This window comes from Oncorhynchus kisutch, linkage group LG6 (genome assembly GCF_002021735.2).
Source record: "Oncorhynchus kisutch isolate 150728-3 linkage group LG6, Okis_V2, whole genome shotgun sequence".
Taxonomy (NCBI): domain Eukaryota; kingdom Metazoa; phylum Chordata; class Actinopteri; order Salmoniformes; family Salmonidae; genus Oncorhynchus; species Oncorhynchus kisutch.
Window position 1 is genome coordinate 63,367,119 of NC_034179.2, and position 15,970 is coordinate 63,383,088.

Here is a 15,970-nt window from a genome sequence, read left to right on the forward strand (position 1 = left end):
GACCATGCTGGTCATTTATGAACATCTTGGCCATGTTCTGTTATAATCTCCACCCGGCACAGCCAGAAGAGGACTGGCCACCCCACATAGCCTGGTTCCTCTCTAGGTTTCTTCCTAGGTTTTGTCCTTTCTAGGGAGTTTTTCCTAGCCACCGTGCTTCTACACCTGCATTGCTTGCTGTTTGGGGTTTTAGGCTGGGTTTCTGTACAGCACTTTGAGATATCAGCTGATGTACGAAGGGCTATATAAATACATTTGATTTGATTTGAATGACCCAACATTGGGCTATTTGACCAAGAATGAGAGTGATGGAGTGCTGCATCAGATGACCTGGCCTCAATCACCCGACCTCAACCCAATTGAGATGGTTTGGGATGAGTTGGACCTCAGAGTGAAGGAAAAGCAGCCAACAAGTGTTCAGCATATGTGGAAACTCCTTCAAGTGTCACGAATCACGTTTCCTGAGTCTGTTTTTTGCCAGTGTTCTGTCCTGGAGTGTTTTTTCCGGCGTCCTGGAACGCACCCTGTCTGGTTGCCGGGCAATGTAGCCAGTTGGGAGTTCTGATTACCCGCACCTGTATCCATTCAGCTATCTGCACACCTGGTCCTGATCATCATCTCTCCTCTTCATAAGCCCGGACCTGACAACCATTCCCTGCCGGATCGTTAGCCATGAACAGTATGTTGTGCCATAGTATCAGCCTCAAGTTGGATAGAATTTGTTTTGTTGTTTTGTACGTCTTGCTTGCCTTAAACTTACCTCCGTTTGTTCTGTCTTCAGTTACTCACCTGGATCATTTACCCCATTCCCGCCTGGTCGTCGGAGGATTCCGCTTCCCCATTGGATCCACCTATTTACTCCCATCAACTCACCACCGCTGCCCGCTACGCCACCTGGATATATCTACCCATACACATTCACTTGTAAATAAATACTCACCTTCCTACTCTCCTTGTCCTGGTCTGCTTCTGGGTTCGATTTTGAAGAAACGTGACACAAGACTTTTGAAAAAGCATTCCAGGTGAAGCTGGTTGAGAGAATTCCAAGAGTGTTCAAATCTTTCATCAAGGCAAAGGGTGGCTACTTTGAAGAATGTAAAACATAATTGATTACTACATGATTCCAAATGTGTTATTTCATAGTTTTAATGTCTTCACTATTATTCTACAATGTAAAAATAACAAAAAAAAATTAAAGTAGGTGTGTCCAAACTTTTGACTGGTTCTGTACCTACTTACTTATCTGTCTACCTACCTGCCTACATGCCTTCCTACCTACAGCACTTACTTACTGCACAGGAATTCCTCCAAGAAGGTCTTCACTCACCAGGCTGTGATAGGAGTTCCAGTAAGTTAGGACAGGATTTTATTGCACCGCCACAATGGAGTAAAGTCCAAAGTCCACTATGGAGCACAGTCCAATAGTGGGTCCTTAGACAGACAGCAGAGGTCCTGCTGTGGCTGCCTGCCTCTCTGTCTGTCTGTCTGGGCTCCTGCTCGCTCCGGCTATGAGGAACTAGTTAGGGTGATTTAGGCTATCCCCTCTTTCAAAATGTACGTACCCCAGGGCCACTTCCATGCGGGCCAGGCCCAGCCTCTGGATATGTTGTCTTCGGAGGGATCGTCGACATGTGAGTACTGCTACTGACCTGGACTGGTAATCTTGCTTGTACTGTTATTACGGTTGCTGTTACCGACCTGGACTATAACTGCTTCTGTTACTGTTCTAGCTCCCTCTCAAGCTACTAGGTGCCTCTCAGAATGTTTTGTTTGTGACACGAAATGTGTGATCATATAGCCTGATGGTCCATTTCAGCGTTTCCCAAACTCGGTCCTGGGGACCCCAAGGGGGTGCACGTTTAGTATTTTTGAAATTGTGCACCCCATTGGGTCCCCGGGACCGGGTTCGGGAAATGCTGGTCCAGCCAATTTGTGCTTTGGCCAACTCCTCTCTGTTCGCTCATTGTCAAGCCAAACATGTATGGCATTACAAGGAAAGAAGAGTTGGATACAGCTATACAGTGTGGAACCAGGCTAGCAGTCACAGTACTTTGATTTATCAGTTGAATGAAGGGTGTGAAGACAGCTTCAGGGAGAGGGAACGTTCTTTTAAATCGCTCACTATTTATCAAATATGGACATTGGTGAATTTCCTCTTAATATCGTCATTTCCATTGCCAAACGTACTTTCCTATTGCCCTAATCTGTTCATTCACTAAAAACATGGTCAATATGAATTACGTAAGTGTCACAATAAGACAGTTCAGTTTATAGTTTTAGCCTATCAACCTGAGTGATAAGAATATAGCACGATGGCTGTTCAGAGGCCGCCGCCTCTCATTTACTGAAGAATAAACCAGGGTCGTGTTCATAAAGCGTCTCATAGTAAGAGTGCTGTTCTAGGATCAGTTTGGTTTCACCTTTTAAATCACAATGAATAACGAGGGACCAGCACTCCTACTCTGATATGCTTTGTGAATTCGGACTCCGATCGATTTAACAAGTATAAGTACAAGAACTTGACTTGACTACTAACTTAGGCCTAGATTCAATCCGGACCGCAGAAGGTCCGCGTTATAGCGTGATTGACGTTTAAAGGTCATTTCTGATTGAGCCAACCGACTTATGCAGTGTTAACCGTGATGCGGTCTCCACGAAACACTGACGCATTGCCTTTAAAATCGAATTGAATCTAGCCCGTAGTCGGACATTGGTCAGCCACTTAATAACAAGCAGACACATAGAGGTCTCTTTAATCCCTGCCATTAGCCAATGCATGACACCCCCAACACCTTGTGGACCCCAGGAAGAGTAGCTAATTCACATGCAGCAGCTAATGGGGATCCTAAACAGCTAAACCTTCCCCACTCCCCAGCTCAGGAGCTGAAGACCGAGCCAGGGACCAGGCCAGATCAGGCGGAGGTCTGTCCAGTCTGTGGAGACAAAGTGTCTGGCTACCACTATGGACTGCTCACCTGCGAGAGCTGCAAGGTAATGTAGGCCCAGCGTGATCGGCGACACACTTCTTTTCAGTGACACACTTGTTTCAAATAGTATTGGGATGATTTTGTTGACTGTTACATTGAGCCTGCCTGGAGTGGCAGATGGGATGTTGTTTTTCCTTACTTTTGGGACTATTTAATTTGTTCTATTACACCAGGCCAGCTCAGTCAAGAGCAGCTACTTGAAACCAAGTGTGTTTTTATTTAACGTCTCTATCGTAGATCCAAGTGATTTCATTGTTTCCTTTGAGACATAACAAGGCACACAAACAGCATCCTAGCAGCAGCTTGAATGAGCTCTCTGTCTCTCTCTCCACCCCCTTTCTCTCTGGCTCCCTGTCTCTCTCCTCTCCCTCTCTATCTGCAGGGTTTCTTCAAGCGTTCGGTGCAGAACAACAAGCGTTACACCTGTGCAGAGAGACAGAGCTGTCCCATGAACCCCTCCCAGAGGAAACGCTGCCCCTACTGCCGTTTCCAGAAGTGCCTGGCCGTGGGCATGAAGAGAGAGGGTATGGCACTCCTCACTCACTCACTCACTCACTCACTCACTCGCACATGCACACACACATTTAGACCCAGCACAGGACATACATGTGGGACTCAGAACCATTTAAAGCAGGGATGGGCAACTAGTTGGCCCCTTTTGAAGGCCCTTTGATCAATCCAGAGCTCCCGAGTGGCGCAGCGGTCTAAGGCACTGCATCTCAGTGCTAGAGGTGTCACCACAGACCCTCTGGTATGAATTCAGGCTGTATCACAACCGGCCGTGATTGGGAGTCCCATAGGGCGGCGCACAAATGGCCCAGCGTCATCTGGGTTTGGCTGGTGTAGGCCGTCATTGTAAATAAGAATTTGTTCTTAACTGACTTTCCTTAGTTAAATAAAGGTTAAATTTACAACAACAATCAAAAATATCCTGCGAGCAACTGCGGCCCCCACCCCCGGATAAGTTCAGATGTTTTGAGGCCCCCACCCCCATCAAAGTTGCCCATCCCTGATATACAGTATACAGGTAACTGCCAGCATAAAGGACACCAACATAACGTATCTTAATAGGCTGTTGGGGCCACCACAATCCAGAAAAGCTTCAATGCACCTTGGCATAGATTCTATAAGTGTCTGGAATTATATTGGAGGGATGTGAGACTTCTTCCACGAGAAATTCCATCATTTGGTGTTTTGGTGATGGTGGTGGAAAACGCTGTCTCAGGCACCGCTCCAGAATCTCCCATAGGTGTTCAACTGGGTTGGAATCTGGTCACTGAGACGGCCATGGCATATGGCTTACATTGTTTTCATGCTCATCAAACCATTCAGTGACCACTAGGGCCCTTATGGATTGTCATCCTATGGGGGCATAGCCATGGTAGCCAAAGTAATGGCCTGCCCAGAATTATTATATATGACCGTAAGCATGATGGGATGTTAATTGCTTTATTCGTTCATTCAGGAAACACACCTATGTGAAAGCCCCGGCTTTCAATATACTTTATCACTCATGTACTGAAGTGTTCCCTTTATGTGTACCTGTGGAAATCTCCTCTGTGCTAGTTTGCATAATGCCTTACCTTTACTTCCACTGATACCCTTCCATGTTCTGCTCCCTCATGACTTATCTGTGGACTCATAAACCAGAACTGACCCAGATAGTGTACACTAAAACATGCTGACATCAGACCTGGGTTCAAGTAGTATTGGTTTGTCTTTTCAAATACATTTGCTGAGTTTGTTTGAGCTTACCCGGCAGTGCTGGCACAATGGGAGTTGGAACCATTCAAATATTCCCCGAACATATGCATACTCTGCCCAATGAGCCCTCCTGGCAGGATTGTTACTCCTGTTACTCTCTCTTCATTTGTTAGTGTCAATACACTCACATGTAACCTTTATTAAATATAGTTTTAATGTACTCATGTTACTCTCTTCATTATACTCATACCTCTACTGTATGTTACTCTCTGGTCCTACAGCGGTAAGGGCAGACCGAATGAGAGGTGGCCGGAACAAGTTTGGCCCTCTGTATCGACGAGACAGGCAGATGAAACAGCAGAGAGGGGTCTACCGCCACCAGCAGCACAACACCACCCCCTACAGGATCAAACTGGAAAGTGCACAAACGCATCAGCCTTCCGTTTCAAACAACATTCACCTGATGTCCAGTCACACATCGGCACCCCTTCCCTCTGACAATTTCCACCAATCGCAGGCCTACCCCTCTAATCTGGGCCTTTCAGAGCTCCACCCCATGCTTCTGGACTGCACCTTGAACCGGGACAGGAAGGCTCTAGCTCCTCCCCCATCCCTGGCTTACCCTGAAGTGTACCACCGTTCCTCCCATGGAGGGGGATCAGGATACCACCAGGAGAAAAGTGAGATGATGCCTTACAGCTACGGCCCGGCACCTCCAACCCCGCCCAGACCTAAAGGGTTACTCACCACGCCCACAACCACCCCGAGCTCCACCCCAACCCCGACCTTAACCTCCATGTTGACTGCTCCCATACCTAGCTTCCTGGCCCAGCTTCTGGAGGGTGAGCCGGATGAGCGCCAGCTGTGTGCCAAGGTGCTGGCCAGCCTGCAGAGAGAGCAAGCAAGCCGTGGGAAACACGACCGCCTCAACACCTTCAGTATCATGTGTAAAATGGCCGACCAGACTCTGTTTGGGCTTGTGGAATGGGCCAGGAACAGTGCTCTCTTCAAGGAGCTTAAGGTCATACAGACACACACACACACATAAACATTATCCTCATAGAAAACAATGGGACACTTTCAATTCACTTCCTGAATCGACTGCATTGAGAGGTGAACTGACCAGTGTGTGGTCCTGGTGGTTACTCCTTTAGGTGGAGGACCAGATGGTGCTGCTGCAGAGCTGTTGGAGTGAGCTGCTGGTGCTGGATCACCTGTGTCGACAGGTAGCCTACAGCAGAGAAGGCTGCATCTATCTGGTCACAGGACAACAGGTAGGTACCAACTCCAATCACTGTCCTCCTTCCCTTCCTCCTCCTTGTGGTTGTCCTTGTACTTGTTCTCATGCACGTCCTCATCCTCTTCCTCACCCTTTCCATCTCCTCCTCCTCCTCTATTAGCTCATACTATAATGTATTGCCTGAATAATACTATAGGGCCGAAAGTCCCAACTAGTTTGAACGTCCTGTGTAGTCTGAATAGCATGAGAGGAAGGCTCCACAACACTCTCACTTGAGTATCTTACCTAGTTATTTTCAGGTGATATCGTTTTGCTCTTTTGTAGCTTTGGCAACTGTGTGTTCTATCCCAGCTCGCTCCTCTCCCTGTAGGCTTTACAGACGCTCCACAGCCCTTGGCTGAAACCCTTCTAATTTAGTGTACCCTGCACACACAACTCATGTGGAATTCCTGGTCTCTGGCAACATTTGGAACTGCTGATCGTTGGTTCAGTACGCCGAGTTGATCTCATCCTATGCTGCCGTTCAGTCCTTTTACTTTTGGGCCCTGATGGAGACATGGATCACCCCAGAGAACACTGCTACTCCAGCCACTCTCTTTTCTTCTCATTTGAATTCCATGCTGTCACTTGTCCACTCAAGCTTAACATTGTTGTCGTCTATTGCCCACTAGGTGCCCTTAAGAGTTCCTCAATGAGCTTGGCACCTTGATAAACTAATTTCCTGACGATGGCTCACCGCTGTTCGTATTTGCCGACTTCAACCTCGCAACGTCTGCCTTTGACTCATTTCTTTCCAACTCTATCTTTCCCCTCCTTGCCCCTTTTGACCTCACCCTTTCTCAGTCCCCTCCCACTCACAAAGCAGGCAATACGCTTGACCTCATCTTTAGTAGAGGCTGTTCGCCTACAAATCTGACAGCAACCGCCTCCAAGTCTCTGATCACTACATTGTTTCCTTTTCTGTCTCCCTTTCCTCCAGCCCTAGCCACTCAGCCCCTACTCAGATGGTCACTAGACTTCCAGAGGACCTATCATCCTTCCACTCCCTCCTCTCCACCTTCTCTTCCTCTCTATCTGCTGCTAAAGCCACTTTCTGTCAATCAAAATGTCAAGCTTCTGCCTCTAACCCTAGAAAATAGTTTCCACCTTCTGCTCCCTACTTAATCCTCCATTCTCCTTCTCTGCAGACAACTCTGTCAACCTCTTTGAAAAGAAGGTTGAAGGCAATCACTCCTCATCCCCATCACACAGAACTACCCTACGCCTTGACCTCTTTCTCCCCTCTCTCTCCAGATGAAATCTTGCGACTAGTCAGGTCCGGCCACCCGACAACCCGCTCGACCCCATCCCCTCCTCCAGACCATCTCTGGACACCTTCTCTCATTCCTCACTTCCCTCAACTCATCCCTGACCAAAAGCTGCTTCCCCTCTGACTTCAAAATGGCCCGTGTCACTCCCTTCCTCAAGAAACCAACACTTGACTCCTCTGATGTCAAACTACAGACTGGTATTCCTTCTTTCTTTTGAGGTTGGCGTCTCTGAACAACTCTCAAGCTATCTCTCTCAGAACGATCTTCTTGAACCTAACTAGTCACAGAGGCTCTCCCCACTGTCAAAGTTAAATGTCTATCCTATGTTCTCATCCTCCTATCCGCTACCTTTGACACCGTGAACCATCATATCCTCCTATCCACCCTCTCAGGGCTGGGTGTCTCAGGCTCTGCACACTCTTGGATTGCAACCTACCTGGCAAGCCGCTCCTACCAGGTGACCTGGAGAGGATCTGTGTCTGCAACACTTACTCTCATGATTGGTGTCCCCCAGGGCTCGGTTCTAGAACCTCTTCTCTATATACACCAAGTCACTCTGCCCAGTCATATCCTCACATGGTCTCTCCTATCATTGCCAGGCAGATGACAGCCAACTACTTTTCTCCTTCCCCTGTCTGACACACAGGTGGCAACAACCATCTCTGTGTGCCTGGCAGATATCTCAGTTTGGATGTTGGCCCACCACCTCAAGCTCAACAAGACGGAGCTGATCTACCTCCCGGGGAAGGCCTGCCCGCTAAAAGACCTCTCCATCACACTTGACAAGTCCACGGTGTCCCCCTTCTAGAGTGCAAAGAACCTTGGCGTGACCCTGGAAAACACCCTGTTCTCTGGAAACATCAAAGCAGTGACTTGCTCCTACAGGTTCATGCTCTACAACATCTGTAGAGTACGACCCTACCTCACACAGGAAGCGGTGCATGTCCTAATCCAGGCACTTGGCATCTCCCGTCTGGACTACTGCAACTCACTGTTGGCTGGGCTCATCAAACCCCTGCAACTTCTCCAGAACGCTGCAGTCAGCCTGGTGTTCAACCTTCCCAAGTTCTCCCGTGTCACCCCGCTCTTTCTGCACACTCCAATGGCTTCCAGTCGAAGCTCACATAGGCCTTTCTTGAACTAACACTCGGACCTTACTTACATTTTTTTAGTAGCTTTTTGTAGTAGCTCAGACTTTGCTGACAGCTACTTTATTGAGGAAAATGTACTTACTAGTCACTCTGGATAAGAGCACCTGCTACATTACTAAAATGTACACTGAAAAAAATGACACAACATGTGAAGGTCTCATGTTTCATGAACTGAAATAAAAGATCCCAGAGATGTTCCATATACACAAAAAGCTCTTCTCTAAAATGTTGTTTACAAATTTGTTTACATCCGTGTTAGTGAGCATTTCTCCTTTGCCAAGATAATCCATCCACCTGACAGGTGTGGCATATCAAGAAGCTGATTAAACAGCATGATCACTACACAGGTGCACCTTGTGCTGGGGACAAACAGTCACTCTAAAATGTGCAGTTTTGTCACACAACACAATGCCACAGATGTCTCATGTTTTGAGCGTGCAATTGGAATGCTGACTACAGGAAATTCCAACTGAACTGTTGCCTGGGAATTGAATGTTAATTTCCCTACCATAACCCGCCTCCAACGTCATTTTAGAGAATTTGTCAATATGTCCAACCAGCCTCACAACTGCAGAACATGTGTCTGGCATTGTGTAGGTGAGCGGTTTGCTGATGTCAACGTTGTGAACACAGTGCCCCATGGTGGCAGTGGAGTTATAGTATGGGCAGGCATAAGCTACGGCCAACGAACACAATTACATTTTATTGATGGCAATTTGAATGCATAGAGACACCGCGATGAGATCCTGAGACCCATTGTCATGCCATTCATCCGCCGCCATCACCTCCTGTTTCAGCATGATAACGGACGGCCCCATGGAGCAAGGATCGGTACACAGTTCCTGGAATCTGAAAATGTCACAGTTCTTACAGGGCCTGCATTCTCACCAGAGAGGTCACCCATTGAGCATGTTTGGGATGCTCTGGCTCAACGTATACAACAGCGTGTTCCAGTTCACGCCAATATCCAGCAACTTCGCACAGCAATTGAAGTGGGACAACATTCCACAGGCCACAATCAACAGCCTGATCAACTCTATGTGAAGATGTCGTGCAGCATGAGGCAAATGGTAGAAATTGTTGTAGGTTGCGTTTTTATATATTTTTTGTTCAGTTTAAATGTGGAGCGAAAAAAAGTCTCACAGTTTTAATTAAGTTTTAATGGTCTGAAAGTCGTAAATTGTTTTGAATGAATTGTCTGGAAGGTGTCAAGTCTGGAGGTCCTAAATAGTCCTGTCTCTCTGATGCAGATTGAGGTGTCGAACATCCTGACCCAGGCAGGGGTCACTCTGACCAGTCTGGTGTCAAGGACTCAGGACCTGGTGGTTAAACTCAAGGCCCTTCACCTGGACACACAGGAGTTTGTGTGCCTCAAATACCTGGTCCTCTTCAACCCTGGTGAGTCCTCCGGTCCTACTGAATGTTACTTTGCTCAGATGTACCTCTATTGTAGGTCTCTGGTTTAGATCCCTGGTTGGCTGATTCTCAGTCAAGGAATCTCTACTGGAAACGGACAACTTGATTGGGTTTTTGTATTAGACAATCTCATAGTAGACATTTCCCAATTGTTCAAACTGTCTCTGCCGGTCTTTTCCACACTGCAGACGTGAAGTCTGTTTGGATAGTCCCCTACAGATGGTTTAGATGTTCAACTAACTTTCTCTACCGGTCCTTCTCGACCCTGCAGATGTGAAGTCAGTGCAGGACCGCGGGCAGGTGGAGCAGACCCAGGAAAGGGTGAACCACACCCTGATGGACCACACCCTCTACACCCACCCGGGTCACACCGACAAGTTTGGCCAACTGCTGCTACGGCTTCCTGAGGTTCGCAGCATCAGCCTGCAGGTGGAGGAGTATCTGTACCAGCGCCACCTACAGGGTGATCTACCTTGCAACTCATTGCTCACAGAGATGCTGCACACTAAACACAGCTGAATACCGCCTTGCCCTGCTAACAGAGAATGCTTTACACAGTTGAACAACACCCTGGGACTGTCCCAAATGGCAACCTATTCCGTACATGGTGTACTACTTTTAACCAGGCCCCCCATAGAGCTCTGGTCAAAAGTACTGCACTATATACTGCAGTGAGTAGGGTGTCATTTGGGACGTTTAACCCTGTTCCACTCAGAGATGCTGATTGCTATGCACTTCTGAACAACTACCTGCTGGAAGGGTGCCTGCTGGACTTGGCTGGTGGGCTCCCTCTCCTCACCTGGGTTGTGTTAATTTGGCACAAGGAGAGATTACCTGTATTCCATTGTAAAACATTTTTGCCAAGGTGTAGCATGGTGAACACAACCCAGGGGTCTGTTCAATAGGGCACATCATAGCAAAACATTTTGCAAAGGAACGCAAAACAGAACAAAATGTAGGTATTACCTCCCTGTTTCACTGCATTTCAAAACATTTTCTCCATACTGATCAAGTCCTGGGCATCAGGGTGATGTTCAACTGCCAATGAGCCTGTTATCAGTCCACCAAGATTGTAATCTTTGCTCAAAGGTAGACATTGTCCCAAAGCACAGATCTGAGATCAGGGCCCAATTTTAAAAAAGTTACCTATCTGCATAAAATTCATAAAATGGAAGAATCATTGACTTGAATGGGGACTCTGGTTCTATATATTCTTTCTATGCATTTACTCCTATCCGATAGACGAAATCCATTTTTCCAAAGCTGGACCCAATGACCCTAACGCCAATCCTAACCATAACCATTAAGGGGATAAGACAACATCTGATCCAGGGCCTGTGGTTAGTAACAACAACAATCTACTTTGTGCTTCCTCCCAAGTAATACTTATCTCCAATTGATCATTTGTTTGAAACCCTGAGTTAACTAGTCAGTATTCAGTCAGATGGGAGTAGGAACCAAAACACTGCTATATGCTTTCTCCTCTTCTCCTGTACACACATTATGCAGATGACATATGCATATCATTTGACAAGAGAATGTTGTGTATCGGTTTTATCTGTCAGACAAATCATGTCATCCCTTTACCACTAGACCTGTTTGAAATAAACAAGCAGAGGTGTCACTTCCCCCCTCAGATTTGTCCTGTACATTTTATTTTTCGTTCCTTCACTGTAATACTACGCGCCCTTTAGCAAGCCCAGATAGGTTCCCAATCTCATAAATGGTTTCTTGGTAGCTAGTTCAGCTTATCAATCAAGTCAGACAAGCTAGCATGCCTGTTGGCAGGCTTCAGAAAAGTAATTACTGAATAAGATTCATTCCTTTAATCTTGTACCCAGATTTGAGCATATTTAGTTTCGTTAAAAGAACCACTCAATCACTTTTTGTTGACATGGGCCATAGAGGGTCCGCGTTTCAGTTACACACATACCATTTAGCCAACAGTCTTAGCTAGCCCCAGTGCAAGGCTGACAGTATGGACTTCAACTAAAAATCTAAATGAAGCGAGAGGAAAAAGACTATGAAAAGGAAAGAAATTCCCTCAAACTTTAAAAACGGGGAACCGACAGGCAACGTAACTAAACTTTTTAAAAAGGTGTTTAAGGCCCCCCATTCGATAGATGCTTTAGAAATCATTTAAGCACAGGTGGGTCCAGAAACACTAAGAATGAGCATGACATAAATGAAAGGGGTAATGGTGATTTTTAAAATGATTTTATTAGCCTGGTCCAGTTACCTGGGATAGATCTGCAATCATGAACAATTTTGCGAGAGGAACACAAGCACTCTGCCCACATCGACACGGTGGCAACAGAGCTAAATAAAAAAAGACAACATACAGTACATGTCTTCTATGAAATGAACATCAATCACCACTTTAAATGGGGGAAAAAATAAAATCATAATCATAAAAAAATCCTTATAATCATTACCCAATAAACACACCATGGGGTTACATGACTGACTTACTGTCTACAGGAGAATTGCACAGAATCCAGTTATAGTTCAACTATCGCATACGTACTCTCCTTTACAAACAGATATACACATTACACCAGTCACACACGTCCATTCATCTCACACTCCTTGCCATACACACTGAACATACAAACCCATTGTCGAGCTTTTTAGAGAGACCCCCAAAAAAATCTACCACATCTCCATTGGAAATCTCAGTCAAAACGACAGGAACGTGTTGTTGGGAGGCAGTTTGTGATGTGAAAACAAGACAGGAGAGATGACAGCTGATTATCAGCTGATGTAGGCCTGCCAGCCATAGTGCTAAATGAAGACAAGAGGAGATCAGAATCCACTAGGGCCTACAGGTTATACCAGTAACACGGTTTGTGTTCCAAATGGTACCCTATGGGGTCATGGGGTCGAGGCCTACCCAAAACTCCAAATACTGTAGTACCACACCATACCGTGCAGCGGGACCGAATTAGGGCTGACACAGTCCTGATTATCTTTCATTCACAGGTAACGTGTGTGTGTGTGATCTCAAATGACACAGCTTGTTCATTTTTGTCCATCTGGGTTTATTTCTCAGATTGTGTTGAGTTCGCTAAGTCTCTGTAGACAGTCTTTCTACTCATTCGCTCGCTCTTTCACTCACTGGCGCGCTCTTCTCTCAGACACACGCACACCTCGCTAATGGTAAAGCAGCAGGCTAGCTTATTCATAGTTCAACTAGTTTGTACAAATCATTGTCAAAACTGAAAGTAATTAGCAATAAACAGCATTCATATATATTAAATTGTCATTCATTTTTTCGTTTCTTTTTCTCTCTCCACACAATGTGAATCCTGGGTAATGCTAAACAGAGTATAAAGTCCTCCTTCATTTTTTCCAGTTTCATTCATCAAGATAATAATGTACAACGGTATAACGCTATTTTCATTCCACCTCTCGTACTGAAATAGGAAATAAAGCAAGGGGGGGTGGGGGGGGGGATTAGTTCTCATTTCTGCTCACGAAGGCTGAAGCGATTCACTCAGCACAACATGTCAAAAGTAGTGGTGTAAAAAAAGAAAAACATCCAGATGTCTACAGCTGAAGTAGCGTTGGAGCTGGGCGGAGTCCTTCATACCGCTCTGACTGACAGGCACGGCAGCCAGCCAAGAGTGCTAGAGCCCTCGGTGGACCCGCCCAATACAGTACCTCCCAGTCCTCGACTGGCCAACGAAAACACACCCGGGGGAGCCGAGTGGTTCGGGTGCGCCCTACATTCATGAGAGAGCAGTTTGCTAAGTCGGATTTCTTTCAGGGTGGGTTCTTCTGTCCCGTCTGCAGGGAGAGGCAGCAGACGGGAGGAGAAAGAGTCCTGGAATTAAAGAAGAAAGAAGGTCAGATTAAAGAAAGAGAAAAGAGAGAAAGAGAGGGAGATTGCGGGTCTGACCCCCATGTTCTGTTCAGAGAGCTGCGGCAGTGTGTGCGAGATGTTCCCTCTCGCGCTCACCACCAAGTGCTTAAGGTCACAATGGATGACTTGTGGACGTGGTTAGTCAAGGGGGAGGCAGTGGGAAAGCAGTAGGAGGCTGGGTGAGCCAGGCCCTGGGGTTAAGAGGCCTAGTACGGTGGGAAGAAGCCCTGTTCATTCTTGTCCTATCAAAACATTATTAATTTTACAATCTAGGTATATCAGGCCGTGGGGGGCAATCAGAGGCCCCTACGGAGGTGTAGTGTGTGACAGACAGGGCCCTATGAATGGCTTTAGTAATAGTGATTATTTGTAGCTGGCCCCCTTGTCACATGACATGTACAAATGTCCCCCATACACAGAGCTGTTGAAGGTCATATTCATTGGTGCACACCGTAGCAAAACATATTGCAACGAAAAACAAGCGTTTGTTATTGGAGACATTCAGGTAGTCCCTCCCTGTTTTGGTCCGTTTGCCTCCTAGTGAATACGACCCAGGTTGGTCTTAAAGGGGAAGAGACCATCCGGTTGGACAGGCTTAAAGGGGCAGGCGGTTTATACATGTCTGACACCAGTGTAATGTATTCCTTTCAGATCCTTCCGGCAGTCTACCTGACCAGCCTACTGAACCAAAGCAGTCCCCAAATCAATAGCCAACACTGGACCAAACCAATATAAGAGAAAGGAGGGGGGAGGAGGGGGTAGGGGGGGGGGTTGACTGGGGGAAGAGGGGTCCCTGATTTACATATGTCCACCTCCTTCCTCCCCCCGCCTATCACCTCCTCCATCAGTGAGATGTTCTCGTTATTATTTGGGGGTGCCCAGCTTCTTGGGGGTGCCCGGGCGCTTGCTCTGCCACAGGTGCCCGGGGATGGTGAAGGCATCGACGCTCATGGACATGGTCTTGGACGGGATGGTGGTGAACTGTTTGCGGTCCGAACTATACTTGTAGATGGACTCCACCATGGCGGGGCTGATGACGCGAGGCCCGATGCCCGTGAGGCGCACCATCTCCTCGGTCTCTGGGTTCATGGTGTAGACGGCCCGGAACTGACAGCTGGAGTCACGGAAGAGGATGAGGAAGTGGTTGGCCTGGCATTTCTCCATCTCCTGAACCATAGAAGGAGACGGGGGAGATAAAACAATGTTAACACTTTAACAATGACAATTCAATACATTCAACACAAATCCACATTAGAAAGAGTGAGAGAGCTTTGCCAATGTAAACATGTGTTTCCCATGCCAATAAATCCCTTTGAATTTAATTGAGAGAGAGTCCCCTAAGCAAGCTGGTCCGGGGGCTCTGTTCACAAACACACCCACAGAGCCCCAGGACAACAACAACAATTAGACCCAACCAAATCATGACAATACAAAAAGATAATTACTTGAAACTTTACTCAGTTATTTTTGTTAATTCTTTCCAAACTACAATGCCATTTGGCCCTAACCAGAGAGTACACAGTAGCAGAATACCTGACCACTGTAAATTACCCAAAACTAAGTAAAGCTTTGAATATGTACAGACTCAGTGAGCATAGCCTTGCTATTGAGAAAGATCGCCGTAGGCAGACCTGGCTCTCAAGAGAATACAAGCTATGTGCACACTGCCCACAAAATGAGGTGGAAACTGAGCTGCACTTTCTATGCCAAATGTATGACCACATTAGAGACATATTTTCCTCAGATTACACACACAAAGAATTTGAAAACAAATCCAATTTTGATAAACTCTCATATCTACTGGGTGAAATACCACAGTGTGCAGTCACAGCAGCAACGTTTGTGACCTGTTGCCACAAGAAAAGGGCAACCGGCGACGAACAAACACCATCGTAAATAAAACCCATATTGATGGTTTATTTATTTTCCCTTTTGTACATCATTACAGCACTGTATATAAACATAATATGAAACGTCTTTATTCTTTTGGAACTTGGTGAACAGTAAATATTACACTCACACTTTTGTTTATTTCACTTGCTTTGGCAATGTAAACATATGTTTCCCATCCAATAAAGCCCTTTGAGCTGAACTGAGAGAGAGGAGGTGAACGGGATTATAAACAGTGGCAGTGTGGAGGCTCCAACCAGGTAGACTGACGGGCAATCCAGCCTAGCCAGTGGAGCGGAGGATAGCAAGGTTGTTGATTTAAAGGGCTCTAACAGGGGTTGTTGTTGTTCGCGTCCCAAATGGCAACCCTATTCCCTTTGTAGTGCCCTATAGAACCTGGTCAAAAG

The 15,970-nt window shown here is 46.5% G+C and overlaps 2 protein-coding genes across 6 annotated transcripts in view; one reads left to right on the forward strand and one right to left on the reverse strand.

Annotated features, from left to right (window-relative positions):
• Window positions 1-1,426: 1,426 nt before the first annotated feature.
• Window positions 1,427-14,995, forward strand: nr5a5 (nuclear receptor subfamily 5, group A, member 5). 3 transcript variants are annotated; one of them, XM_020486231.2, is made up of 8 exons: window positions 1,427-1,631; window positions 2,876-2,991; window positions 3,370-3,511; window positions 4,973-5,712; window positions 5,846-5,965; window positions 9,643-9,790; window positions 10,080-10,271; window positions 14,325-14,995. In XM_020486231.2, the coding sequence occupies exons 1-8, from the start codon at window positions 1,553-1,555 to the stop codon at window positions 14,381-14,383; spliced, it is 1,596 nt and encodes a 531-aa protein (XP_020341820.1). In that variant the 5' UTR covers window positions 1,427-1,552; the 3' UTR covers window positions 14,384-14,995. The 3 variants fall into 3 exon arrangements, with proteins under 3 accessions (XP_020341820.1, XP_031683007.1, XP_020341821.1); XM_031827147.1 differs by lacking the exon at window positions 14,325-14,995 and adding an exon at window positions 11,051-13,060; XM_020486232.2 differs by lacking the exon at window positions 14,325-14,995 and having other exon boundaries at window positions 1,428-1,631; window positions 10,080-11,444.
• Window positions 12,010-15,970, reverse strand: part of camsap3 (calmodulin regulated spectrin-associated protein family, member 3) — a 50,821-nt gene continuing 46,860 nt past the window's right edge. Inside the window, exon 18 of one of the 3 annotated variants that reach the window (XM_031827144.1) lies at window positions 12,010-14,840. In XM_031827144.1, coding sequence (XP_031683004.1) covers window positions 14,538-14,840 — 303 coding nt within the window. In that variant the 3' untranslated portion in view covers window positions 12,010-14,537. The remainder of the gene's footprint in view (window positions 14,841-15,970) is intronic. The other 2 variants (XM_031827145.1, XM_031827146.1) reach the window with 2 other exon arrangements.